Source organism: Neoarius graeffei, chromosome 15 (genome assembly GCF_027579695.1).
Source record: "Neoarius graeffei isolate fNeoGra1 chromosome 15, fNeoGra1.pri, whole genome shotgun sequence".
NCBI lineage: Eukaryota > Metazoa > Chordata > Actinopteri > Siluriformes > Ariidae > Neoarius > Neoarius graeffei.
Window position 1 is genome coordinate 51,962,223 of NC_083583.1, and position 27,507 is coordinate 51,989,729.

Genomic DNA, 27,507 nt, shown 5'->3' on the forward strand with positions numbered 1-27,507 from the left:
ACAGGGGTGGACAGGCCATCTATTCATTAGCTATCTCACTGGGCAAGTGAAGTTGCATTAATACAAACTAACAGACATGAATGAGTAAACGAATTATCTGGGTGTTCGGATGCTGCACATTGTGTTCACAACGTTGACAAAAAGTCAGAAAGTCCTTCAAAAGCAAGTCACTGATGAAATGTGATGTGCTCTCCTCACATACGGTAGAACGTGTATTTATATGACATACTTAAATAACAGCTTTGCCTGGTTTCATCCACGTCTCCACAGACCCGAGTATTCATGACTGTGAAAAGAGGATCTGTCGTCCGTACATGCTAAATAATCCACCTAGTGAAACTGTTCTACTCACGCTTCAGCCGGTGTGTATAGTGCAGCAGGTGGCACGAGTATCCTGCACTGTAGTGTAGTGCCATCATGAAATGCGTACACTTTAAACATACAGCACATATATAAATAAAAAGTTTAGCAAAAGTCAGTCAGAAGTAGATTTTTTTTTCTGGTTGCTGGATGATAAAAGAAAAAATGCTGGTAGGCGCTTATAGTAGTAGCATCCATCCATCCATTTTCGTACATCACTACAGTGACGTGGTTGCTCTGACAGCTTCAGCCATCAAAGTGACTAGGGAACGTTACAATAGTGGTTTCCCGTTGCCTTCTACTGGATTATTATAGAGGTTTTCTCCTCTCAACCATTCACATTTACACCTATGGACAATTTCGAAGGTTCTGGGTTCGAGCCACCAATTAACCTAACCTGCATGTCTTTGGACTGTGGGGGAAACCGGAACTTAACCCACGCAGACACATGCAAGCTCCATACAGACAGCTGGGCTCGAACCCAGAAGGCAGCAGTGCTAACCACTACACCACCGTGCTGCCAGCAGTAGCATCCATCCATCCATCCATTATCTCTAGCCGCTTTATCCTGTTCTACAGGGTCGCAGGCAAGCTGGAGCCTATCCCAGCTGACTACGGGCGAAAGGCGGGGTACACCCTGGACAAGTCGCCAGGTCATCACAGGGCTGACACATAGACACAGACAACCATTCACACTCACATTCACACCTACAGTCAATTTATGGCCCTTTTCCACTACCCTTTTTCAGCTCACTTCAGCTCGCTTCAGCTCACTTCAGCCCGACACGGCTCGCGTTTCGACTACCAAAGAACAGCACGACTCAGCTCGCTTCAGCCCTGCTTAGCCCCTAAAACTCGCACCGTTTTGGAGTGGGGCTGAAGCGAGCCAAGCCGTGCCGAGTGAGGCTGGGGGCGTGAGCAGACACTCCCCTGTGCACTGATTGGTGAGGAGGAGTGTCCTCACATGCCCACACACGCCCCGCGAGCACGCTGAGATCTGTAAACACCGTAAACCCGGAAGAAGGAAAATTACGAATTACGAGAATTTCTGAAGCCTTATGCGCCTCGCCTCATCTATACGCTCTTGCCAGTATCTGTCCGCGTTGTCGGTGACAACAAGCCACAGCACCAAGACCAGCAACACTAACGACTCCATGTCCTCCATGTTTATTGTTTACTATTCGGGTTGTGAGACTACCGCTTAAAAGATCACTGATGTCACTGTTTGCGCCGCTTAACGACATCACGTGACGTCCACCCACTTTCGCTAACTCCACCCAATGTGTCCACCCACTTCCAGCCAGCACGGTTCAGCGTGGTTGTAGTCAAAATGCAACTTCAATAGCCCCGCTCAGCTCAACTCAGCCCAACTCGGCACGGCACGGCTCAGCCCGACTCAGCCGCGTTTGTAGTGGAAAAGCGGCATTAGAGTCACCAGTTAACCTAACCTGCATGTCTTTGGACTGTGGGGGAAACCGGAGCACCCGGAGGAAACCCACGCGGACACGGGGAGAACATGCAAACTCCACACAGAAAGGCCCTCACCGGCCATGGAGCTCGAACCCGGACCTTCTTGCTGTGAAGCAACAACGCTAACCACTCCACCACCGTGCCACCAGCAGTAGCATACTGAACCTAAATAAATTACTAGACACATAATCTGCACTGCCCAGGTTCCCAGGCTATTCTTTTTTTGTAGGATAATAACGAATATCTGACCATTTTGATCTTTTATAGACATTTGACTGGTCCCTGTAAGTAAAACTTTTTTTTTTTTTTGGTACAAAAACTGCAGCTTTTATTTAAGAAACTATGCAAAAATGTTTCCTTTTGGTTACTAAGGTTCAGGTTAGGTTTCTGTGTTGGGACAGTATTAATGAGCTGCATTAATAGTTACGTCAAGGTAAACGTAACGCATATAAAGGTGTGTATTATTTTGAAGAAAATAATAATAATAATAATCATCATCTCTAGCCGCTTTATCCTGTTCTACAGGGTCGCAGGCGAGCTGGAGCCTATCCCAGCTGACTACGGGCGAAAGGCGGAGTACACCCTGGACAAGTCGCCAGGTCATCACAGGGCTGACACATAGACACAGACAACCATTCACACTCACATTCACACCTACGGTCAATTTAGAGTCACCAGTTAACCTAACCTGCATGTCTTTGGACTGTGGGGGAAACCGGAGCACCCGGAGGAAACCCACGCGGACACGGGGAGAACATGCAAACTCCGCACAGAAAGGCCCTCGCCGGCCACGGGGCTCGAACCTGGACCTTCTTGCTGTGAGGCGACAGCGCTAACCACTACGCCACCATGCCGCCCCAATAATAATAATAATTTCAAACTCTTCAAAAAGCAGCATTTTGTTCTCGGGCAACTCTGTCACTTATCAATCAATCAAGGAAGCTTGTCTGTGAAAATGAAATACTTCAATAGTCGAAGTGAAATTCTAGTCGCAGGCTTCCCAGAATCACATGAAAACAATAAAGAGGCTGATGTGACCCGAATGTTGCATTTCCTAATCACTTTAAAATTCCACAATATTAACGCAGCGAACAGGAAACTGGCTGTACTTACCCTCTGACCCTCTAATACACTGTCTGTTTTTCTCAGCACACCCTCAGCACCTCCACCACAAAAGCCAACCGATTCATACTTTTCCAGGAACTTGGTTTATAAAAGGCCCGTGTCGTTGTCTCTTTCACTTGTTCACCAAGACCTTTCACAATTGCTGGAAGAAATTATCAGATCTTTTTTTTTTTTTTCCCAGGAGGGATCTTCAAACGAATCTGAGTTGAAATCGTTTCAGACACAAACAAAAAACAAAAGAGGAATGAAGATGCTTATCACAGTGAATACACAGTACATCTTTTTTCCATGAAGATGCCACACTGTCTACCAACAAAGCCTTTTATGGCCATGTTACAGCCAGCCCGCATGGTGTATGAAAAAGTAAAACAAAACAATAAAGGTTTCATGGCTCGCTTCTGATGGGATGTTATCCACAGTAAAAAACAAAAAGGAGTGTGATAAAACAAATCATCGTGTTCTTCCTAGACTTTCGGACCATGTGGCCTTTCCTTATCTCGCACTGTTGTGCTGATCACTCGGGGGGATATGCCTAGACAAGACAAAGACAGTAAAAGAAAGAGGCCAGGGGAGATAAGAGGCATGTGGGTATATGACTAAAACGGTAATCTGTGTTCTTATCCGGGACATGAATGTCTTCGCTCTAATTTATTCAAATGAAATCCTGTTTTTCTCTCCACCTCTTTTTAACATGGCCGATTTAATCCCTATCCCTTTCCGAAAGCCTGGTCTGTTGTTAAAGTGGATAGACCGGCACGAATCTCCCGTGATGCTCTCCGATTTTGTTGTGTACACCATCTTTGTGATCTAGCATCCATGGCGACCGACGAGAGTACGTTGGCGAACTGTAAATTTTTTTCGCAAATATATCACAAAAGGTGGCACGGTGGTGTAGTGGTTAGCGCTGTCGCTTCACAGCAAGAAGGTTCGGGTTCGAGCCCCGTGGCCGGCGAGGGCCTTTCTGTGCGGAGTTTGCATGTTCTCCCCGTGTCCGTGTGGGTTTCCTCCGGGTGCTCCGGTTTCCCCCACAGTCCAAAGACATGCAGGTTAGGTTAACTGGTGACTCTAAATTGACCGTAGGTGTGAATGTGAGTGTGAATGGTTGTCTGTGTCTATGTGTCAGCCCTGTGATGACCTGGCGACTTGTCCAGGGTGTACCCCGCCTTTTGCCCGTAGTCAGCTGGGATAGGCTCCAGCTTGCCTGCGACCCTGTAGAACAGGATAAAGCGGCTAGAGATAATGAGATGAGATGAGATGAGATGTTCGGGGTGGATCCGTACAGCAATATTGTAGAGTATGAAGACGATGTACGGATGTAGCCGAGCGTGAATTACACAGACATCGTGAATTACCTGGTGTTAACTACGAGCTTCGTCACTGGGAAGCAGATGAAAGCGTAAAAAAAGTTTAGCGCAAGTTTACTGTAAGGATCTAGTAGGTTCCTGATGTGGGCAAATGCTACACAAAAAAAAAACAAAACAATCTAATTATTGACGTCTTCTAAGGCAACATTTTCCTGGGGCTTTGTGCTCTGCATTTGTAACTGCAATATAAATTGGAGTAGCGCTTACATGTATATCACTTACAGTATGCCGCGTCATTATATATTTTGTCTATGGTTCACATAAACGGTAGAAATATAAACTCACCCTTTACGAAATGATCTGAACATACTCGGACATATTTGTAGCTGGTCTCTTTTATGTCTGAACTGTTCAGATTTGCAAGCCGCTATCTCTGTCGTCTAGCCTGGGAAATCCCATGCTGCTTTGCACAATCGTTCCGATCTGAAAAGACAGCATGGAAACTATGGTCTAAAGGCTGAGAGTGGGGAGGGGTGGAAAGACGGTGACGCGTACTACTCGACAAACGGAAGCTTGTAGTTTATTTGGGACTGTTTACGGATCACATTTAACATGGCGGCGAGCGATACGAACCAAACTTTCGATCAAGCTTTAGACACTGTTCTGAATAGTTTAGAGCGAAAGTTTGTTTTAAAAAAAGAACAGTGTTTGGCGTTACAGTCTTTCTTCGCCTCTTCGTCTTCTTCATTGCTCTAACTACGTCACCGGGTACAACTGCCATGATTGGCCATGGGCTACGTATACGCCAAATGATAGACATTCGCAACATCCAATAAACGGCCATTGACAATCGTAAACCACACCTCCCCTACGAGAAATTCAATAGGCGGATTCCAGACCATATTTCACTTGTGATATGGTCTGGTGTTAACCAGACTATCTGTCGTCCACGGGTTAGATCTTCCGTTTGGGGTCTTTCTGGCATTTTAACAGCAGGTAAACTAAACAATCTGTCTCCAGCCTTAGCAGAATTGTTTAAGCAGCCGATACCTGCGCAAATTTGCGGCATTTCGTATTAAGGTACTTGTTGCTACGCATGTGTGATTCCACAAAGATGTTGGACACTGCTAAATCAGAAAGGGTCATGGGACATGTGACGTCATGTGCAAACGGTCTATGTAAGGCTTTACTGTAATGCTTTAAAATGAATATACATCATTAGTAATGACCAAAATTAATTAATAAAGCAGGGGGAAAAATAATATTAATTATTTGTTATTTTATCATCAAGCACAAAACTATCGATAAATCGCGCCATCCGGATCCTGGAAAAAGGCAGCCTTGCCTCAGGGCTAATCTCGCATGACGTCACGCGTGGAACCCCGGTTATCTAGGTCATTTCGGTTCATCGGATTCCGTGCTTGTTTACTAACCGAGATTGGATATTGTTGTTGGAATCTTACAAAAATAACAATGGGAAAGCGCTGAGTTGTGTTTGGATGTTCAAATCCATATACAACAGGACATTCCGTTCACAAATATCCCAGAAATGACACTAAAGCGACAGTGGGTGAAGTTTGTGCAAACGAAGCAGGCAGATTTCGTGTCACCTACTACTAATAAATCTGATTCATCAAGTGTTCATCACCACCAGAACGACCACATGGGAATTATTGGAGCAAAAATAAACCCATTGATTTAATAAATGACGAATGATCTGACATTCGGACAGTTCGTCGATTCCCCTATTATTGCCCACTTCATATTTTCTTTCAGTAATTACACTGAATAAGTGTACGTTTTAAAGGTTATATTTCTGTATTTATTGAGGTACATGGAAATATTTTCCCTAAATTTTGCAGTGACCAGCTTAGAATAAAAATCCACAAACCAATCTGTGTTTCCAGTTCTCTCTGGCTGGTGGTGCGCTATCAGCGGTGAGCGGGACTGTCGTGAATTGAGTGAACTGGCAGTTTCTCGTCTTGGGGGCTTGAAAAGATAACCATTTAATTGGGAATATCCTTGATAATCATCTGCCCCTTCACCCGACATATAAGAATCCCAATCACTATCAGAATTCTCTTCAAAACGTGATTCCTGGTCTGACCACTGCTGCTCACAGGAACGAAACTGATACCTGAATTGTTACACGTGTGACGTCACGCACCCCTTTGGGATCTTCCGGTTCAGTCTCGGCAGATTCCGTGAAAATCGGCTGAGCTTATTGAGTTTCCATTTGGATCAGCTATGGTTCAAAAACACATGGTCAATCAACATAATGATTGTTGCTTTGTACAAAGAAAAAAGTGAGGTTTAGGGACATTACAGTACATCATCTTTAACGTGTCGTAACAAAACGTAATAAAACCGTAAAGAGGGGGGCGTCGTGGCTCGGGGGGGGCGCCATACCATGAATCCGGGGACCCGGGTTCGATTCCGACCCGGGGTCGTTTCCCGGTCCCTCCCCGTCTCTCTCCCGCTCGTTTCCTGTCCAATGGGGGTGAAAAAAGCCCCCAAAAAATCTTTAAAAAAAAAACGTAAAGAGAATATTCTCATGTCCGTCATGTCGGAGCAGAATTGTATTGCTAGCTGTAGGTGGTATACCAATATAAACAAGATCAGAATACAGTTTAAACACTCTACCTCAGCTGAAGAAAACAAATTCTGGCTTGCTAAGACTTTAGACTTTAATTCAAATTTAACACGGCAAACTCTGTGGGTTTTGTATGGCTTGGTTTAGTGTCACCATATACTCGGGTAAAATGGGACTGACTGAGGCAGAGGCAACATGAATTAAGAATCTCTCGAAAGGGAATCACATTGCAGTAGATGGAGAAACTATAGCTAGCTATGACACAAGCTGCCACTTTGCCCTTATTTCCTCTGATCTGGAATTTCAGAATGACTTCGTACAGTGGATGTTATCATATATTTTCTAAAGAACTCTAAAGAAATGCAGAATATGGAAGGTTTTTCTTGCCATTCATTGTATCTATCTACACAGACCTCACAGCAGTGCTACTATAGTTCTGATTTTATTTTTATATTCTTTTCATTAAAATTTATTCATGTTTAGTTTCACTTTTTAACTGGAATCGGTATGGATTAGTCTTAATATCAGTTTTAGTTCATTTAAGTCTGGTTCCAAATCGAAAGCAATTGTGTGAGGGTTTTTTTTTTTTCCGCATCAGTTATCTGAGACGCATGCATGAATACACACTGTATATTGAATGCAAAATTCTTATAATGGCCAAAGCTAATACAAAATACTAATACTTCTAGGATCACTTCTCCATTTTTTTGTTTGTTTATTTGTTTTAGCTTATATATGTGTTATTTACCAGCTTGGAAGTCCGTATGGTGAAATACCGTGACCGAGGTCTTGAAAGTACTGAGCGAGGCCCTCTGGGCCGAGGTCAGTATCCAAGGCCGAGGTCACGGTATTTCACCATACGGACCGACCTTAAGCTGGTTAATACTATATTTATTTTTTTCTTTACCAAATTCTAACAAAAAACGAGAGCGCCTGAAAGGGAAAACCGAGCCGCGCCGCCATTTTGAATCCTCATTCACGGCTGTAATGCAAATGGCTTCCTCCTCGGTATACAAGTGCACTTCCATGGCAGGAAAAAAAACTACATTTTGCCGCCTATGTAGTCCCCTATTTATACAAATAGGAGTCATTCAGGATTCAGCCATGTTTTTGCTCGGTGTGAGCAACAGTTACAGGTTTTTAGCTTTCTCCTGAAATGTTTTCTTTTATTTCGTCTTCCTCAGGGTAGTAAAACTTGCTTTCGCTGTGAACACTGTCGTTATCGCTATCCATGCTGTAAATTTAATGCTATTCTCCTGAGAAATGTGAAAATAAATGTTGACAAAAATTGCTACTATGTTTGTTGTTGTTGTGAACGAGTGAGTCGCCAGAGGTCCGTAACCGGGGTCCATATCGTAGGATACGGACCCGCTCGCCAGCCAATCAGAGCGCAGGATTTGATGGAAACCAGGCTGCGAAAAAAATTAATTATGTTATGGTAGCATGGTGGTGTAGTGGTTAGCACTGTCGCCTCACAGCAAGAAGGTCCTGGGTTTGAGCCCACTGGAGTTTGCATGTTCTTCCCGTGTCTGCGTGGGTTTCCTTTGGGTGCTCCGGTTTCCTCCACAGTCCAAAGGTTAGGTTAAGTGGTGGCTCTAAATTGACCGTAGGTGTGAATGGTTGTTTGTCTCTGTGTGTCAGCCCTGTGATGACCTGGCGACTTGTCCAGGGTGTACCCCGCCTTTCGCCCGTAGTCAGCTGGGATAGGCTCCAGCTTGCCTGCGACCCAGTAGAACAGGATAAGCAGCTACAGATAATGGATGGATGGATGGATGGATATTATGCTATTTCAGGTTATATTTTTTTCTGCAGTTTTTAGTAACTATATTCTGGCTGGGGTCCAGAATCCATTTCTTCATATTTTTTTACTGAAGCAAAACAAAACAATTTGCTTTAGCATGTTCATTTAGAAGTAGCAGATACAACAAATATTAAAACCACTCTGTCCCTCTTACTTTTAATGTTTTTCCATGCTAAAGCTGGAACATATTTCACATATTTTCACGTTTCTGCTTTAAACTATGTAGGTTACATAAATGTCAAATTAGCCACTGTCGGGACAGAGAATGTCCACATGGGAAATTAGCTAGTTGTCTAACTCTTACTAACTGGCAATAATATGTGACAACCCAGTTACAGAACATGTGAGGAAGCCTCAGTGGCATTGGCTTTTAAGCTCAGAACCAGGCAAGTAATATCAAAGTAAGTTCTCTCTTCTCTCAATCAAGAGTCGGCAAAATAGCAGGAACTTACAGCCAAAAGACAGAAGAGTAACTGTTCTATGTTCCTGCAATACACTGACCAAAAATGAAATGTGTAGTCTAATCTCTTGGTCTGTGCAGCTGTGTACGTAGGAAGTGTTTGTACAATAATATGACTGTAACCTACTGCATGTTTAAGTCTGGGTTGTTTTTTTTTTTTTGGGGGGGGGGGGGGGGGTTAAGTTTGACATTGCTGGCACTGGCAACCTGTTCCTCACTGATCACCGAGGTCTCGTCTTTTTTTTATCCCCCGCCCAAACGAAATTCGGTCCGTCCATCCGGTCACGTTTTCGTTTCCGGGCCGTATCTTTAAAGTGCATATTCTGGACCAATTTTGTGTTTTGTTTTTTTTTTATATGAAAGTATTTCCCTTTACACACTCATCCAGAAGGGTAATTTTGCACAAGGCCATCTGTCTACAGCAGAAAAAAATAAAATAACAAAACGCGTCTGGAAAAATCCCAAGGGAGTCTGGAGCCAGATTCGTGACGTCACCTGCGGAAGCGCCAGCAGGCTGCGCGAGCTTTGCACGGTTTCAGTGCGCAGCCTGTGTAGACCAAGCGCTCCCATTTCTCTCTCATTGTCCGGTCTTTTGGAAAACGATGAATCCCATCAAGATTGGTGTTGCTACACCCTCCTACGATACATCTGTTAACCATTTTAATAATTACGTGATAACGTTGAAGAAATTTGCAGAAAACCACCAGGTCGTTTTCTCATAAACAAACCAGCGCTGACGTAGGATTCAGAAGGAGGCGTCCCGCACGCGACGTCACGAAAATCAATGTTTCCCGGGAAATCCAAATGCCGAGTTTTTTCAGAGGCGGACCAATTCGCCTCAAATGGCTTGATTTCAACTGAATTTTTCTGGTATTGCGCAAGGTAAAAAAATTGCACAAAATGCAAAATGTTACAGATATTTGACCAAAGTTTAATATAAAATAGGAGAATTGCATTGATCTTGCTCCTGAATTTACCTGTGATATGCACTTTAAAACTACTGAAGATATCTTCATGAAAATTTGTATACATATCATGCAACATGTGAACTGGTGGGTGCCTTTTGCTATTTTGGATTTTTGAAAAAAAAAAAGTATTTTTCAAACTTTTACATAAAAAAATTGATTTTGACTTAGTTTCTAAGAGCAATGTTCGTTTCCGGAGCATATATCCAAAATGATTCATGATACGGATTTGAAACTTGGTATGCATGTTAACAAGATGATGTAGATGTGCCTTTTCATACTAAGAAATTTGAGAAATTTTAATTTTTCATGTTTCCATGGAAACAATTTCAGACTTAGTCTCTCAGGTTAGTCTTAGGGGTCGGTTTTGTTTCTGGGGCAGAACTTGAAAACTGATGCCCCTTTTCCACCAAAGCAGTTCCAGGGCTGGTTCGGGGCCACTGCTTAGTTTGGAACCGGGTTTTCTGTTTCCACTGACAAAGAACTGGCTCTGGGGCCAGAAAAAACGTTTCTAGGCTAGCACCTACTCTCTGCTGGGCCAGAGGAAAGAACCGCTTACGTCAGCGGGGGGGGCGGAGTTGTTAAGACCAACAACAATAACAAGACCGCGAAAGATCGCCATTTTTAAGCGACGAGAATCAGCAGCTTTGATATTCGCGCCAAGGTTTATGTAAATGTAGCGCCGTAACTGACGTATACAGCGCCGTAACTGACGTATACAGCGACGTAATGACGTATACAGCGATGTAATGACGTGGCTCCGCTTAGCCCCGCAAGCGATGGAAAAGCAAACTGGTTCTCACCTGGCTCGCAAGTTGAACGAGTTGTGAACCAGCACCAGCCCTGGAACTGATTTGGTGGAAAAGGGGTATCAGTGGTGTGGTCTTGAAAGTTGGTATATGTGTTGATTAAGTAATGTATATGTGCCTTTTGATACTAAAAAATGTGAGAGATTTTAATTTTTATCTCACCTGGACCAAAGCTTCCGGTGGGTTTATTATGCCATGGGCTGCTGAGGTCAGTGTAAAGAGGTAGGGTTGGTTTCCTGCGGCAGAACTTGAAAAATGTGACAAATAATATCTTGAAACTTGGTATATAGTTGGTATCTGGGGCGAGGGATATAGATGACTCTTGTCTTCTTGTTTTTTTTGGCCCATCCTCATTGTTGCCTTCAGAACTTTTCATAACAAAGTTACACCCGTGCCTACATTAGCCAATCCTTGGACTATTTTGAGTCGCCTTTAATGCAAATGACAACCAAATCTTTCATTGCAAAATGTATCAAGTCTATGTTTAATCATGTCTAACACACAACATTATCCGCTGCTAGACGAGCTGCCAAGAGACCATAAGAGACAAATTACTCTTGGCTAGGTTGTGAGAGTTTCAGCCAGTTTACATTAATACCCATTTGTTTCCATAACCATAAACCTGTTTGGCCAAAGCTTTCCAGTTCTGACTGCAACTATCCTATTCAGCACAACCTCAAAATAGACAAACCATTAATACAAGCCGAATCGATCCCGGGTATCATCATATCCTCGTGGGGGATACGATCTCAGACATTTCAAGTTATAAGTAGCAAGTGTTGGGTGTTGCTTTTTGCTTCTTCTTCTTCTTTTTTTTTTTGCATGACAAACACAAACCAACTGCTAGATGTGATGGACCTTAATCCATTAAATCCCTCCAGCCCCACCCTTGACGGTAAATCCTATTGAGGCGTTCTGCTGGATGGGGGATGCAGACGCAGTCGCACCTTGCCGAGGCCAGCTCTCTGTCCCATTGTCCTCTTATCAGCCTTATCAAGGAGGAGTGACTGTTGATGAAAGACCTCGGCTGCATCGAGAACTGATGGCATATTGACCCAGCGGCAGCTTAGCACTATGGCAAGGCAGATCCCAAGGACTGATACAAAATCCCTCTGTCACATGCAGGGGAAAGCAGAATGAAAACCAAAAAAAAAAAAATCTAATAAGAAAGAAAGAAAGAAGATTCACAGAGGCTGTTTACTGTTGAGGACAGAACAAAAGGCCTGCACTCAGACTCTCTTTTAATAAAAGTGTGTTTACAACTAACTCTAACTAATGAGCAGAGGGAGCAGGACTCCAGACTATTCGCCTCAACTTCATTAAGGCCTTTAAGTCACCCAGATTAAATTTATGCTGATTGGTCTTAGAAAGAAGATTTCCCAGAAACGCTGGGATGCCGAGCTGTTTTACGAGTCGAAATACTTCATTTGTGCATGGGCTAAATTTTACGGTATGTCAGAGGTACAAGGCTTTTAAAGTTGTAAGCTTGCCTGTGCACATTCAGTTTCACAGAATGATTTGTTTTCACAGTCAGGCCCAAATTGCAACTTGACTCCCACAAGTAATACGGCATGGCCTGTAACAAATCTACTAAATATGTAGTGGGAAGCAGGGATGAGCGGTGAAAAATCTAACCGGGGCTCAATTTTATTTTATTTTTTTTTTCCCCTCTTGTTTTGAGTCTCCGGCAGGAATATTCCCATGTTACATACAAAACCCATGGGAACGACAAAAGCACATGACATGGTGACACCGTATTTGGCAGTGTGCTCCCACCCTGCCTCATCTTTTCATATTTGCCTGCCACCTGAGGAGATACAGGCACAGCCCTGTCAATCCCAGCACTGACACCAAGCCCAGAAAGACCTCCTCTAATTCCATCTGCGCACATATTCATGTATAAGGAAATCCAGCACGGAGAGGAGGAGGAGGAGGAGGAAGAGATACAGGAATGCGACATGCACACTGTCTGACATGTTCTACCATTAATCACCACATATTCTTTCACTACAAGAGAAAGACATACGGTACACCTCATCTCAAGATGATTCGCAGCTCTCCTATACACAGGATCATTCTGAGGTACTACTGGGAAATATTACTTTGCAAACTGGGCTCGCCTGTATGTTTGGCCAAGCTAAATTATTAACTTGAAATTATATTTAAACGCTCACCCGTCACTTGTTGTTAAGACTCAATAATTATGACTGTCCTAAGCCTGTCATCGAAAACACTTCAATAATTCATGGACGTAAAACTTGTCACTCGACCAGCAAACCACAGTTGTAACGCAGGACTCCTGAGTAATGCCATAAACAAGAATTTATCGAGAATCTAGTGCTGATTTTATGGTCTTTCACCAAAAAAAAAAGCAGAAAGATAGACGACAAATATCTTAACAACTCCAAAGAGTTATAAATCATTACCTGTCATGATTAGCCTATATCCATCCATTATCCATAACCGCTTATCCTGTGTAGAGTTGCAGGCGAGCTGGAGCCTATCCCAGCTGACTACGGGCGAAAGGCGGGGTACACCCTGGACAAGTCGCCAGGTCATCACAGGGCTGACACATAGACACAGACAACCATTCACACTCACATTCACACCTACGGTCAATTTAGGCCCTGTCCACACGGCAACGGATTCAGGTGAATCCGATAAATTTGTTTATCGTTTCGGCCTGGCGTCCACACGGCACCGGCATTTTGGGTGCCCCAAAACGAAATCTTTTGAGAACGGGTTCCAGAGTGGAAAGATCTGGCAACGGCGCCGTTGCGAAGTCATCTGGATGAGTAGAACGGATTTGTTTACGATGACATCACAACCACATGACTGTGAGTGCTTCACGCCGGGTAGAAGTGTAACGAACTCGATGCGAGTTGTCAACAAATCCTATAACTTGGTTCATGAAACGCGCTTACAAAATATTTTCACTGTGAATATTTATTGTGTAATGGTGCAAAGTGAGAGAGAGAGAGAGAGAGAGAGAGAGAGAGAGAATAGCCCTTAGGGCAGAGTCAATCCCGCCAGCAAAAATAGGGAAAAAAAGGAGCGATCTCACCTCTTCAGATGTTGGTTTAAGTCCTACAATACATTCCTCAAAAAGGGCGTAGAAGAACAAATTAATCCATCAACGTGTAGCATTCAATTTATTCCGGACCATTAAAGACGCCGCCTTCCGTGTAGAATCATACGTCATCCTTGCCGCCATATTGGATGGGTCAAAGCGGAGAATAAAGATGCCTCATTCATGTGCTGCGTTTAACTGTACCAACAGGTTTGCCGTCCAAACGAGATCACATGGGATTACCTTTCACAGGTGAGACTGGAAAAATACTTTTCATTGTATTTGGTCATTATAACGTAATTTTACGAACAGATTTTTCTGACTTTGTGGCTAATATGAAGTCTCGCGCATAATAGTTTATGCGCACGCATCCTTACTTCTTCTATTGTTCTGGTGTCTCCGAAGGGACCGTCTTACAGCGCCCCTAGAGGTGTGGCATGTGTATTGCATCGTTTTCAGCAAGTGTTGCCATATGGACCTAATATTTTACTGATCCGTTGCCCATGTGGATGCGATATTTTTTTTAATAACATCTCGTTGCCGTTGTCGTGTGGATGTAGCCTTAGAGTCACCAGTTAACCTAACCTGCATGTCTTTGGACTGTGGGGAAAACCGGAGCACCCGGAGGAAACCCACGCGGACATGGGGAGAACATGCAGACTCCGCACAGAAAGGCCCTCGCCGGCCTCGAACCCAGAACCTTCTTGATGTGAGGCGACAGCACTAACCACTACACCACTGTGCCGCCCCCCCACACACACATACACTCAGAAAATGTATTTGCTAAGAGAGACAGGATGCTGAAACAAGGTGAAAATCTTTGCTTAAAAATAAAAATAAAAAAAAATCCATGAATACAAATAAATTACATCCAAGTGTACAGACAGCAGTCAGGCCCGGAAAATTAAATAAGAAAGATGAGATGCAAAGTTTCTGCGGATATGACAGGGAGGGGGAATAACCCTGAAGCAATTAATCTTTCAAAGCTTCTGCAAAATAAAAAATAAATAAATAATAATAATAAAAAAAAAAAAACTTGCAGCCGTTTATGGCTATGGCAGTAACCCATTTAATTCAATTATAAAATGCATTAAAAAGATATTACGGCCGGGGCGGAGTGTAATGAAGCATGTTTACTTGGGGATAGTGTTTATAATGAACAGTTGTAGAGCTTAGCCCTTTAGTTAGAACAGGACATATGAACAAATTCATAAACACGAGTTATCTCAAACAAGATAGAGCAGTCCGATATCTCACTTTTAATTTCACTGAGAGTCAGAGCAACGCGTGCTCAATGATAATGAACTTCTATTCATAAACGACGTGGGCTTCTAAACTTTAGGAAAAAGTCCCCTGAGGTTTCGCTGAAAGTCGTTAGAGGCTGTGAATGTTCTGCAACCCGATCTAAATGGAAGTCTCGAGCTAAAAAATATCGCTCTCGTTTTCTACATGATATTCCCTGCGTCCGAAATCGCTCCCTGCTCACTATATAGCGAGGTCGCCATTTTGTAGCGCTGTCCGAATGTATGGACCCTTTTCACATGACATCACGACAAACACGGCCGCCATTTTGGACGTGTACTACCAGTAGTTTACCACAGCCAACATTGAGGAACGGCAGCAAAGAAAGTGTTTATTTTCAGCAAGACTTCCATCATGCCACTATATTGTTGTGCACCTGGATGTAGTAACCATCAACAAACAAGGCAAGGGTTATCATTTTATCGGATCCCGGTAGATGCTGACCGACGGAGAAGATGGATAGCGGCATACCAACGCTTGTGTAGTGACCACTTTGTTGGAGGTAAGATGAATAAAATTAGCCAGAAAAGGCATTACATTGCTGTTAACATTCCATTCTAGTTTACTGTAATTATGACCTGGCAGCTATTTACACCGGATCCAGTGTAAATAGCTGCCGGAGCCAACGTCCGAGGTTCCGGAGCGCGCTAGCTCGCGGCTGGCCGGAGCGCACTCCGGCAAGCTCGGACGTTGGCTCCGGCAGCTATTTACACTGGATCCGGTGTAAATAGCTGCCGGATCATAATTACAGTAAACTAGTAAATACAGTATTCTGCATCTCGCTCCTTTTTCTTTTATGTTTGTCGCCTTCCTCGCATTCAAACCGATTCGAGCCGAAGTCCACTACATGTCCAAAATGGCGGTCGCGTTTACGAAGGTCACGTGACTGAAAAGGGTCTATAGTGAGAATTATTACAACCTGTACAGTGCGCTCAAAGTATCGCACAACGCATTGTGAAAAGTAGTGTACAACCGATGGTCACTAACCAAGCGATATATCCCATCATGCATTGCGGTCGCGCTGACAGAAATCAAATCAAAAGTCTCGAATTTGATTTAATAAAAGGCAGCGAAGAAGGAAAGGATTCAGCCTTGATTTAAAAGAACTGAAAGATGCAGCAGACACAAAGTGTCTATTAATGCGGGAAATACGCTCGGTATGATATGGATTTACCACAAAAACACACGCACGTATTTATTATTTTGAATGAAAACCCGCCAGCCGACTGATCTGGCACGTTTTAATCCTACGACAGTAATGACGTAAATAACGGCGCGGCGGAATAGCGTCCGAAAGTGTTTTTTTTTTTTTCTTTTTCATTTTATCAACGAGCTCACTATAGTCCCCTATATAGTAATTGCCTATACAGTGAGTAGTACACTGTAGTGTACGAATGAGTGATTTCGGACGTGTGCCGGCTTTACTTTGTTCCTTCTGTTCGAATAACGTGTGCAAGAGACAGTGAAGGAGGTCCTTACCTTCAGTGCACTGTAGAGCAGCCAAAGCAAACATCAGGCAACGGAGGCTTGGGAGACTCCACACTGAGCAGGCCATTGTGCTCGGCTTGGGCGCTCTCCTCATGCTTGCTCGAAAGTCACTGGAGTCACAACAGCGCGTGAGAATTCCTCCCAGAGACGCTCATCTTCAGGATCTGCACCTGACAAGCATAACAATGGAGAAGAAACATTTCAGGGCTTCTGACAAAACACACAGAGTGAGAACGAGAGAGACAGAGAGCGAGAGCGAGCGCTATCTCTCCAACATTTTGATCTACAATCGAATGAAACTGAAGTTTACAATAAAACCAAACTTAATTTCGGGTGGAAATCCCTTGAATGTCGTTTAAAATGTCACTTTTCAAAGAGGGCGTACTCATTTACGCTGAACACTGTATCTGTCTTAACTGTTTTCGTCCATCTGCATGTTTACAGCACCTCCTGCGTGCCCCGGTGCTCACCCTTCGCAGGGGAGCGCAGTCACTCCAGTAACAAGTCACTTAGGAGCCCATTAAAAGCCTGTGTACACCCCTCACACACTCGAGAGCACGTACCTCTGTATACACACCACTCAAATTATTTATTCACGCTGCCGGACAAAAAAAGAACCTCGTCCTGTTTTTAGTTGCAATATAGATCGTCATGGGTGACCATTTTTCTTCGAGGCCTCGCCGAGTGTGATATTTCACACTATATACCAAAGGACGCTGAACAGCTATGCAGCAGGTTGCCAGCAAAGAAAATAAATATATCACCCAGGAGGGCTGATCCGTAAACAGGCAGATGGGTGTTGGGCTAAATCGACGACAACAGCCCGCTACTTTCATATCTTTGTGTCATGCTGAGAGTGGTTAACATGCTGATCAGTCTGAGACACCGAAGGCACACACTAAGGCGGTCTGTCTGACTCCCCGCTCTTCTCATTAAACACACTCAAGTCTCTCTTCTCAGCTGGAGGCCTTATCTTGCTAAGCTGTAGCAGAGACCGCCAATCAACACCTGTTAAATGCTTCACACAATCGGTGGTGATCGAACCCCAGCCGGAGCGTCGCGGGGAGTCCTGCTGTTGCTGTTTGCATGCATTTTGTCACATCACAACAAATTACGTCGCGTTCCTATATGACAGTTTTCGTGCTTTGAAGCTCGACGCTGGGGCATTCTTATACGATTTATTTTTATTTATTTATTTATTTTTTCCCCCCAACGAGAATTTATGCTTCTGATATAAAATGACAGCTTGCACCATCTTGTGTTGACTACGTACGAAACTAACGCAAACAGATGTTTAAATGCTTTGAAAGATGGAAAGCCAGAGGGGCACCAACCCAGAGGCTGTAAACAGCTGTGCACACCATGCAGCTGTGCTTTAAAAACCAGAAGCCATCATCAGACGTTTAAAAAAAGAAAATAAAGAGGAGGGAATTTCAAAAGAACATTTGTTGCTCTTGTACAAAAGGAGAGTGGCGAGAAGGGTGGTGTTCGAACGAAAGTTGAAAGGACAGTTTGAAATGGTAATGCTTAAATTGGAAAACAAGGCACAGATGTGAAAGTATGCAGCATTCTTTGGACCAAAACCTCCTTGTTGTCTCTCTCAGCCAAGCATGGGCCACTAGAGAATAAAGAAGGAGGCGGGCCATTCAGGGCAATGAGGCCTCCAGTAATGGATTGGAGACATGAGTGCGAGGAGGGGTGCGCGGGGGCGGTGGGAGACGTTACAATACAAGACTGACAACTTGCAAGTCTTGCTTGCCCTTTGAATTAACTCCCAAGCTTTCAATAAGCTAAAAGAAAGAGTCATGATGCCGATGGTCAGAGAATATGACAAATCTATTCAAAATACAGCAAAGTACAAGTTACGCAAAAAGAAATGCGGATTAAAAATGCATAGCATAAGACATGTGAAGAGGTGAAATCTTTGCCATGCATAACGCTGTCCTCTTGACAAATGCTAAAAGTCAGGGAAACAGAAATCAGGCTGGGCTTTTTTTTTTTCCCTAGTGGTGAGATATTGGGTCAGTGATCAGATGACATTAGTGTCCCGCTGAGGCAGATATCGGAGAGAAAAATCAATCAATGACCCCTCACAGGCCAGCTGATGGAGCTCAACACATGGTGCTGTGGCTATCACGCCATCTGACCGCTGCTGCACCAGAGACGGGCAATTAGCAAAAAAAGAAGCAAAAGCCAGTATCTCACTGGCTTGCGACAAACTGCGAGCGTCATTCGCGAGAGCGTTTCAAAAGTGTCTTGAAACGTTCGCGGGGCTTCTCGATTTCCTCGCGTGTGTTGCAAAGCGTCGCTCCTTTGTCGCTGAAATTTTGAACGTGTTTGAAAAATTCGTACGACGAAATTTCTCTCAAAATAGCCGCGAATGCGTCGCTGGTGACGCAAAGCTGTCGCGAACCCTTCTCGAGTCAGTTTCCGTGAGACAGGAAGTGCGAGTGTATCTCACTGGGCTGCGACAGCCTGCGACCAGTTGGAGATGCAACAATTGCGAGAAAATATGCGAATATCAATTCACTGTGATTCCAAGTGAAAATTCGCATATTTTATCGCAACCGTTGTGTCTCCAACTAGTTGCAGCCCAGTGAGATACTACCCTAAGATAGAGCGAAATTCATCTCATCTCATTATCTCTAGCCGCTTTATTCTGTTCTACAGGGTCGCAGGCGAGCTGGAGCCTATCCCAGCTGACTACGGGCGAAAGGCGGGGTACACCCTGGACAAGTCGCCAGGTCATCACAGGGCTGACACATAGACACAGACAACCATTCACACTCACATTCACACCTACGGTCAATTTAGAGTCACCAGTTAACCAAGGCCGGATTAACTATATGGGCCTGCGGCACAGTGCCCAGGGGCACCAACCACTCACAGCCAGTGGGGGGGCACCACATGACAGAAACTTTAAAAATATTTTTCGTGAATGTTTGTACACTTAAAATGGTTATACACTTGACATTGTTAAATAGTCATATATAATTCATTATGAACACTAGGGTTGTAACGATATGCGTATCGAAATCGCGATACGCAGAGCCACGATCCATATCGCGATACAAGAAGGCAGAATCGCGGTACACCCTTTCAAACTTCTCCTCAGCCCAAAAACAGAGGCGCTTCCAAACTTCAATTTATGAATACTTTACTTTTTATTTAAATTACATTTTAAACTTACTTAAATTACTTTTATTTTTTTATATCTATTAGTAAGTCGTTTTTTCGCCGACCTGCGACAATCTTCTGCGAGTCACGCAACGTCCACACTCGCCACTGGCAGAGCATTCATTTCTTTTAAGCGGTCGCCATTCTGGTTGCGACGCGGGGAGCGAATCTGTAAACAAGCAGCTCATTGGCTGGCTAGGTGTGCCACAAGCCAATCACAATCACTTGACCGGAAAGGCATGCAGTGTTGCCAGATTGGGCAGGTTTAGGTGCTTTTTGACTGGTTTTGAACATATTTTGGGGTGGAAAACGTTAGCCATATCTGGCAACACTGAAGGCATGTCTGCTTGGGCGGAAGCCTTCTGCGGCAGTTACATTTTGACACGCGAGCAATGTTTCACCATAAAAATTCCGTAATTTCCATCTGTTTTCCGCGATCACAGAAAATCATTGGCCCTATGAGAGTGAGACAGTGAGAGAGCCCCCCCCCCCCGAAAAAAAAATCTTAACAGATTTACACGATTTGGAAAAATGACTTTTTCAGAACCGAAAAAAACAGAGCTTCCGGCTCAACAGTATTATTTTGAGAAATAAAACAATCTTTGGATATACATTTTTGCATACATATTACTCATTCTCTGCAGTGGTCTGAATTATTTGTTATTAAATAGTTAATGTAAGTAAGTAAATGTTAATAAGTCAAATTTACTACTTTAAAAAAACATTTAAAAAAAAAATCGTGGGCGTATCGAATCATGGGTCAAAAATCGCGATACGAATCGAATCGTGAGTTGGGTGTATCGTTACAGCCCTAATGAACACTAATTTCATAAGAACAACAACAACAATAATCATAATTCTGAGCAAGAGTGGCCTATGTGACCATTAACCCCCCTTTCCTCAACCTGTCAGTTGCGCCAGTCCACCTACGGTGAAATGTATCATTTTTTTTAAAACCGTGGTAGAAATGAAAAATGGACAGACATCAATTGAGTGGTTGTGCGAAGAGAAAATTAAAAAAAGAGAAAGACTCCAGGCGTGTAGCTGCAATTAAAAATGTTCCAGTGTTAGATCGTTTTTTTTTATAAAAACATCGACAACTGCTGTGACTACCAGCGCTGAAGCCGAAGCTAGTGAAATCAGCGATGCTAGTGAGGGAGATGGCCCTGCTAGCACTAGCCAGGGAGATGCTACAACCACAGCCAGTGTTAGCCGAGGGGTCGGCGACGACGAGGATCCCCTTGAGACATACAAATATATGCTGCTCATTTTTGAATAAGACATTTCAGTATGGCTCCATGCATATCGTTGGTTGTTTTCAGTGAATTTGATGGGCTGATGTAGCCTACTTAATACATTTTCAATGAGGAAGAATGACCTTGTTTATGCATATGCTACTATTTTTGACAGCAAAGGGCAAGGTTTGTGAGTATATGCAGGAGGTTACTGAACGCGTGCGTGCAGTGTGTGTGGAGGGGGCACTTGAGGTATAGTGCCCAGGGGCACCGCATTGGCTTAATACAGCGCTGCAGTTAACCTAACCTGCATGTCTTTGGGGGAAACCGGAGCACCCGGAGGAAACCCACGCGGACAACATGCAACCTCCGCACAGAAAGGCCCTCGCCGGCCACGGGGCTCGAACCCGGACCTTCTTGCTGTGAGGCAATAGCGCTAACCACTACACCACCGTGCCGCCCTAGAGCGAAATTTAAAAAAAAAAAAAAAACATGCGCCTAGAGAAAGAGAAAACAAAATGTCTATCATTCATTGTCATACACTGTCAAATCATGTGTCTCAGATCACACCAAAAATTACACCTGATTAATTTTCGCAGTCTAATTTTCATCTGGTGTTGTTCCAAATGTAACACTTGCTAATTAATCTTTTTGGTGTTTTACTAATGGCTCTTGCTGCATATATATCAATTTTACTGCGCAGTCCATTGATTGAATGCAGCAGTCCCTGCTGGTCGAAATGTAATGGGACAGAACAAAGCCCTAACGCCCTGATGGATTTCAGACATTAAGTCATTTGCAGTATATAATAAAAAATGTGCAAGGCTTGTTTTTTTAATCTTGTACTTCTCTGTGCTTCGAGTTGAGCACACGAGTGTTGTACTACCACCAAAAAAAAAAAGTGCAGAAACATTAAAATCAACACAAATGCATTAGTGAGAAAAATGACATGATTCAAAATGTCTTGTTCCTTTTCACAAACAGAAATGCACTTAACATATTAATCGGAATAATCAAGCTGGCGTTTTTATGGCGTTTGATAAAGATTTCTATTATTCTGCTAAGAGAGACAAAGTACAAAAAAAATCATCTGGGTTTTTTTTTTCAATAAATAATTGCGCAAACTGAATATTCTGGATTCTTAAGACGACAGCGTACGGTGTATAAAATGAGCTAAAATGTCTAGTAGACTTTCTTTACTTTGATACACCTTTCTATTTTGAGATAGAAATGACACGCAAAGCCTAATAATCACCCGAGTAGCACAGGGGGAATCCTATTAAAACACCGAGGCACCTATACCTGTTTCTCTCTGGGGATTATAATGGACGTGATATGGAAGGGTAACTAAGTTTTAACGCTGCCCTGACATATTGTTAGCAGTAATTTTGATGTTTTAGTGGACAAGAAGTGGATTATCGCCAAATGAAATTTGGAAATGTCATTTCCATTAACTGATAGCGTCACATTCCTTCTTTCAGGTTGCAGACGATAAGGAGGTTCCTGCCACAGCCATTTAACAGTGGCTTTGCTGAGCACTTCTCAGTTATGGCGTTAATGGGCTGACATTAATACGGTTAGATAAATTGGGGAAAAGAAGGATTGGGGAAAAAAAATTCAGAGGACCACCATTATATAGGTATCTTGCACTGATAACGCCTGTCAATCAGCACAGAAGTAGTCCTTCATGCTCTATATTTCTCCTTCAAATGGCCAGGAAAGAAAAAAAATGTGTATATATATATGTTATTTACCAGCTGGGAGGCCCGTATTGTGAAATACCGTGACCGAGGTTTTGAGGTCACGGTATTTCACCATACGGACCGACCTTAAGCTGGTAAATAATATATTTATTTTTTTCTTTACCAAATTCTAACAGAAAACGAGAGCGCCCGAAAGGGAAAACCGAGCCGAGCCGCCATTTTGAATCCTCATTCGCGGCTGTAATGCAAATGGCTTCCTCCTCAGTATACAAGTGCACTTCCATGGCAGGGAAAAAACTACATTTTGCCGCCTATGTAGTCCCCCATTTATACAAATAGGAGTCATTCAGGATTCAGCCATGTTTTTGCTCGGCGTTAGCAACAGTTCGAGGTTTTTAATTTTCTCCTGAAATGTTTTCTTTTATTTCTTCTTCCTCAGGGTAGTAAAACTCGCTTTCGCTGTGAACACTGTCGTTATCGCTATCCATGATGTAAAATTAATGCTATTCTCCTGAGAAATGCTGGCAAAAATGTATAAGATTTTTGATAATATTATAAATAAATCTTATAAAAAAAAATGTTGACAAAAAATGCTACTATGTTTGTTGTTGTTGTGAACGAGCGAGTCGCCAGAGGTCCATAACCGGGGTCCGTAACTGGGGTCCATAACTGGGGTCCATAACTGGGGTCCGTATCGTAGGATACGGACCCGCTCGCCAGTCAATCAGAGCGCAGGATTTGATGGAAACTGGACTGCGAAAAAAATAAAAACAGTTATTCCACGAAATCGAGTCATATATGAGCTGATAGCGGCTATAAGCCATGTACGACGAGATTGAGTGGAATAACTGTTTTATTCCATCCACATTCACTGGATTTTGAGAAATGGAGCATTTTTATTTTTTTGCAAATTCAATAAATAAAACCTTTGTACAAAACGTCTGACAAAATCATTTCCGCTTAGAATGTAAACAAACCGGTGAAACGACAGTACCAATTTGTGAAAAATGTGATGATAATAATCATTCTTGAAAAATTAAAAAAGATACATGCTTACCATCAAATACTTTTATTCCATGTTTTATTGTTGTTTTTTTCCTGCATTTTTTGGGGTTTTCTTCTTCTTTCGGGTTTTTTTGGCGGTTGGTGCATTACCGCCACCAACTGGACTGGAGTGTGGAATAGGACTGTATTCTTTTAGCTATTTCTGTTCCTTTTATATACTTGATAATTTTTGGGGGGGGCGGGGATTGTTTTCGGGTCAAGTTTTTATTTCGTCCTCGTTTGGTTCAGCAACACGTGACGCCATTTTGTTTTTCTCTACTCACGGTATATGAGCTGATATCCTAGTAGTAGAGTAGCCAATCAGAGTGCGCGATTGCTCATATCCAGTGAATGTGGATGGGATTAATATCTATATACGCACCGATCAGTCATAACATTATGACCACTGACAGGTGAAGTGAATAACAGTGATTATCTCATTATAATGGCACCTGTCAAGGGGTGGGATATATTAGGCAGCAAGAGAACAGTCAGTTCTTGAAGTTGATGTGTTGGAAACAAGAAAACTGAGCAAGTGTAAGGAGCAACTTTGACAAGCACAAACTGCTGAAAAAGTTAATGCTGGCTAAAACAGAAAGGTGTCAGCATTCACTTTTTCAGCAGTTTGTGCTACAGGAGCTCTTCTGTGGGATTGGACCATATGGGATAGCCTTCATGCGCCATGCAAATCAATGAATCTTTGACACCCTGTCGCCGGTTCACCGGTTGTCCTTCCTTGGACCACTTTTAGTCAGTACTAACCACTGCATACTGGGAAAACCCCACAAGACGTACCATTTTGGAGCTGCTCAGACCCAGCCATCTAGCCATCACAATTTGGTGCTTGTTAAAGTCGCTCAGATCCTTACGCCTGCCCATTTTTCCTGCTTCCAACACATCAATATCCCCCCCCCCAAAAAAAAAAAATCTGTCCCTCTGAGTTACATGTCGGTCCTAGGATCGAGATGCTGACCTCTTCTGCTCCTCAGACCTTCCTGATCCATGCTGGTGCCCTGTGTCTGGTTGGAGTCTCATCACATCGCTCCTGTGGAGGACGGCCCCATGTGGACAGTTGAAAGTCACACCTGGAGGACGCTCTGGACTGTTACAGTAATGATTTTATGGCTGAGGACTACAGTTGACTTGCTAACTTTAGGACTGTGGTTGTCATGAACAGTTTTGCACTCAAGTTTCCATCAATGAAGAGTTTATAACATCAACGAAACTGAATTCATGTTAAAACTGTTAATGTTATAGTCATGTTGTCTGTTGTTGCCCAAATGAGGATGGGTTCCCTTTTGAGTCTGGTTCCTCTCGAGGTTTCGTCCTCATGTCGTCTGAGGGAGTTTTTCCTTGCCACCGTCGCCACAGGCTTGCTCATTGGGGATAGATTAGGGATAAAATTAGCTCATGTTTTAAGTCGTTCAAATTCTGTAAAGCTGCTTTGCGACAATGCTTATTGTTAAAAGCGCTATACAGATAAACTTGACTTGACATCAACTTCAAGAACTGACTGTTCTCTTGCTGCCTAATATATCCCAATATCCCACCCCTTGATAGGTGCTACTCTAATGAGATAATCAGTGTTTTTCACTTCACCTGTCAGTGGTTTTAATGCTGTGGCTGATCAGTGTGTATAAATACACACACACACACACACATTTGAATACTTTTATTTGAACCCACTATTAAAAATTAACATGTACAGGATTCAAATATTATCAAGGTTTACATCAAGGGTCTAAAAAGCATCGCCTACGCCACACTGCAAGGCTGCCTATTACAGCTGATATCGAGCAGAACTTCGCCAATTGTTTAGATTTTACTCTGGAAAGCCCTGCCAGTCTTAACCCACTCACTGTTAATTTATGTACGTGCCCCAGACTACCAAATATCAGGACGATGAGTGTACAGGAATAGCCAAGGCTGGTAATAGCTGCAAGTAGGGACTGATATTTGGCCATTTTGTCATAAAAGGCCATGTCCATATATGTATCAAAAACACCTCCTACTTCAACTACTACTGCCTGCTTTCTATCCATGTCCTGAAGTACAATATCAGGGGCGTTGGGGATATTGCCAAACACATCCTCAGTGCTGCCAAACCACTCCGTCATCAAGCGTATGTATTTGTATATAAATATATTAAAAAAATAAATAAATAAATTACGGAAGCCGAGAGAGGCCCTTCATATAATCTTTTTTTATTCACCTTGTTATCCCGAGATAACGACATAATTAATTCAGGATCTTGAGAAAACAACACAACTAATTCGAGATCTCGAGAAAACAAAACCGTTATTCCGTGATCTCGAGAAAACAAAACAATTATTCCGTGATCTCGAGAAAACAAAACAATTATTTCATGATCTCAGCTGGATCACTGTATCTCCGTCGGTAGAGACGAAGCCGGGCCAGTCTTCTGCGGAGGTGCCGCGGACTAATTTTGAAATTATCCCTTATTAAAAGACTTAATGCAATCTCTCCCTGTGTCAACCCCTGATCAAAATATTGCCTTATTAGGTGATCGATTATTCCAGACATTCTAATGACCAAAGTTGCGTCTATACAGAATGAGAAACAGCCCCAAAGTCAGCATATCACAAGTCTCTTGGCGCACCTGAATGAACCATTTCTCAGCTGTTTACTCAAGATCATGAAATAATTGTTTTGTTTTCTCGAGATCTCTAAATAATTTTGTTTTCTCGAGAACACGGAATAATTGTTTTGTTTTCTTGAGATCTCAAAATAACGGTTTTGTTTTCTCGAGATCCTGAATTAATTGTGTTGTTTTCTCGAGATCCTGAATTAATTATGTCGTTATCTCGGAATAACAGTTTTGTTTTCTCAAGATCTCGAATTAGTTGTGTTGTTTTCTCGAGATCCTGAATTAATTATGTCGTTATCTCGGAATAACAGTTTTGTTTTCTCGAGATCTCGAAATAATTTTGTTTTCTCGAGACCACGGAATAATTGTTTTGTTTTCTCGAGATCTCAAAATAACGGTTTTGTTTTCTCGAGATCCTGAATTAATTGTGTTGTTTTCTCGAGATCCTGAATTAATTATGTCGTTATCTCGGAATTACAGTTTTGTTTTCTCAAGATCTCGAATTAGTTGCGTTGTTTTCTCGAGATCCTGAATTAATTATGTCGTTATCTCGGAATAACGGTTTTGTTTTCTCGAGATCTCGAAATAATTTTGTTTTCTCGAGATCACGGAATAATTGTTTTGTTTTCTCAAGATCTCAAAATAACGGTTTTGTTTTCTCGAGATCTCGAATTAGTTGTGTTGTTTTCTCGAGATCCTGAATTAATTATGTCGTTATCTCGGAATAACGGTTTTGTTTTCTCGAGATCTCGAATTAGTTGCGTTGTTTTCTCGAAATCCTGAATTAATTATGTCGTTATCTCGGAATAACGGTTTTGTTTTCTCGAGATCTCGAAATAATTTTGTTTTCTCGAGATCACGGAATAATTGTTTTGTTTTCTCGAGATCTCAAAATAACGGTTTTGTTTTCTCGAGATCTCGAATTAGTTGTGTTGTTTTCTCGAGATCCTGAATTAATTATGTCGTTATCTCAAAATAACGGTTTTGTTTTCT

General features: G+C 42.7%; 1 protein-coding gene across 9 annotated transcripts in view; it reads right to left on the bottom strand.

Moving 5' to 3' along the window:
• Nucleotides 1-27,507, bottom strand: part of adgrl2a (adhesion G protein-coupled receptor L2a) — a 244,320-nt gene that overhangs the window by 180,713 nt on the left and 36,100 nt on the right. For all 9 annotated transcript variants that reach the window (XM_060941582.1, XM_060941576.1, XM_060941575.1 and 6 more), the window contains exon 2: nt 16,739-16,917. In XM_060941582.1, coding sequence (XP_060797565.1) covers nt 16,739-16,841 — 103 coding nt within the window. In that variant the 5' untranslated portion in view covers nt 16,842-16,917. The remainder of the gene's footprint in view (nt 1-16,738; nt 16,918-27,507) is intronic.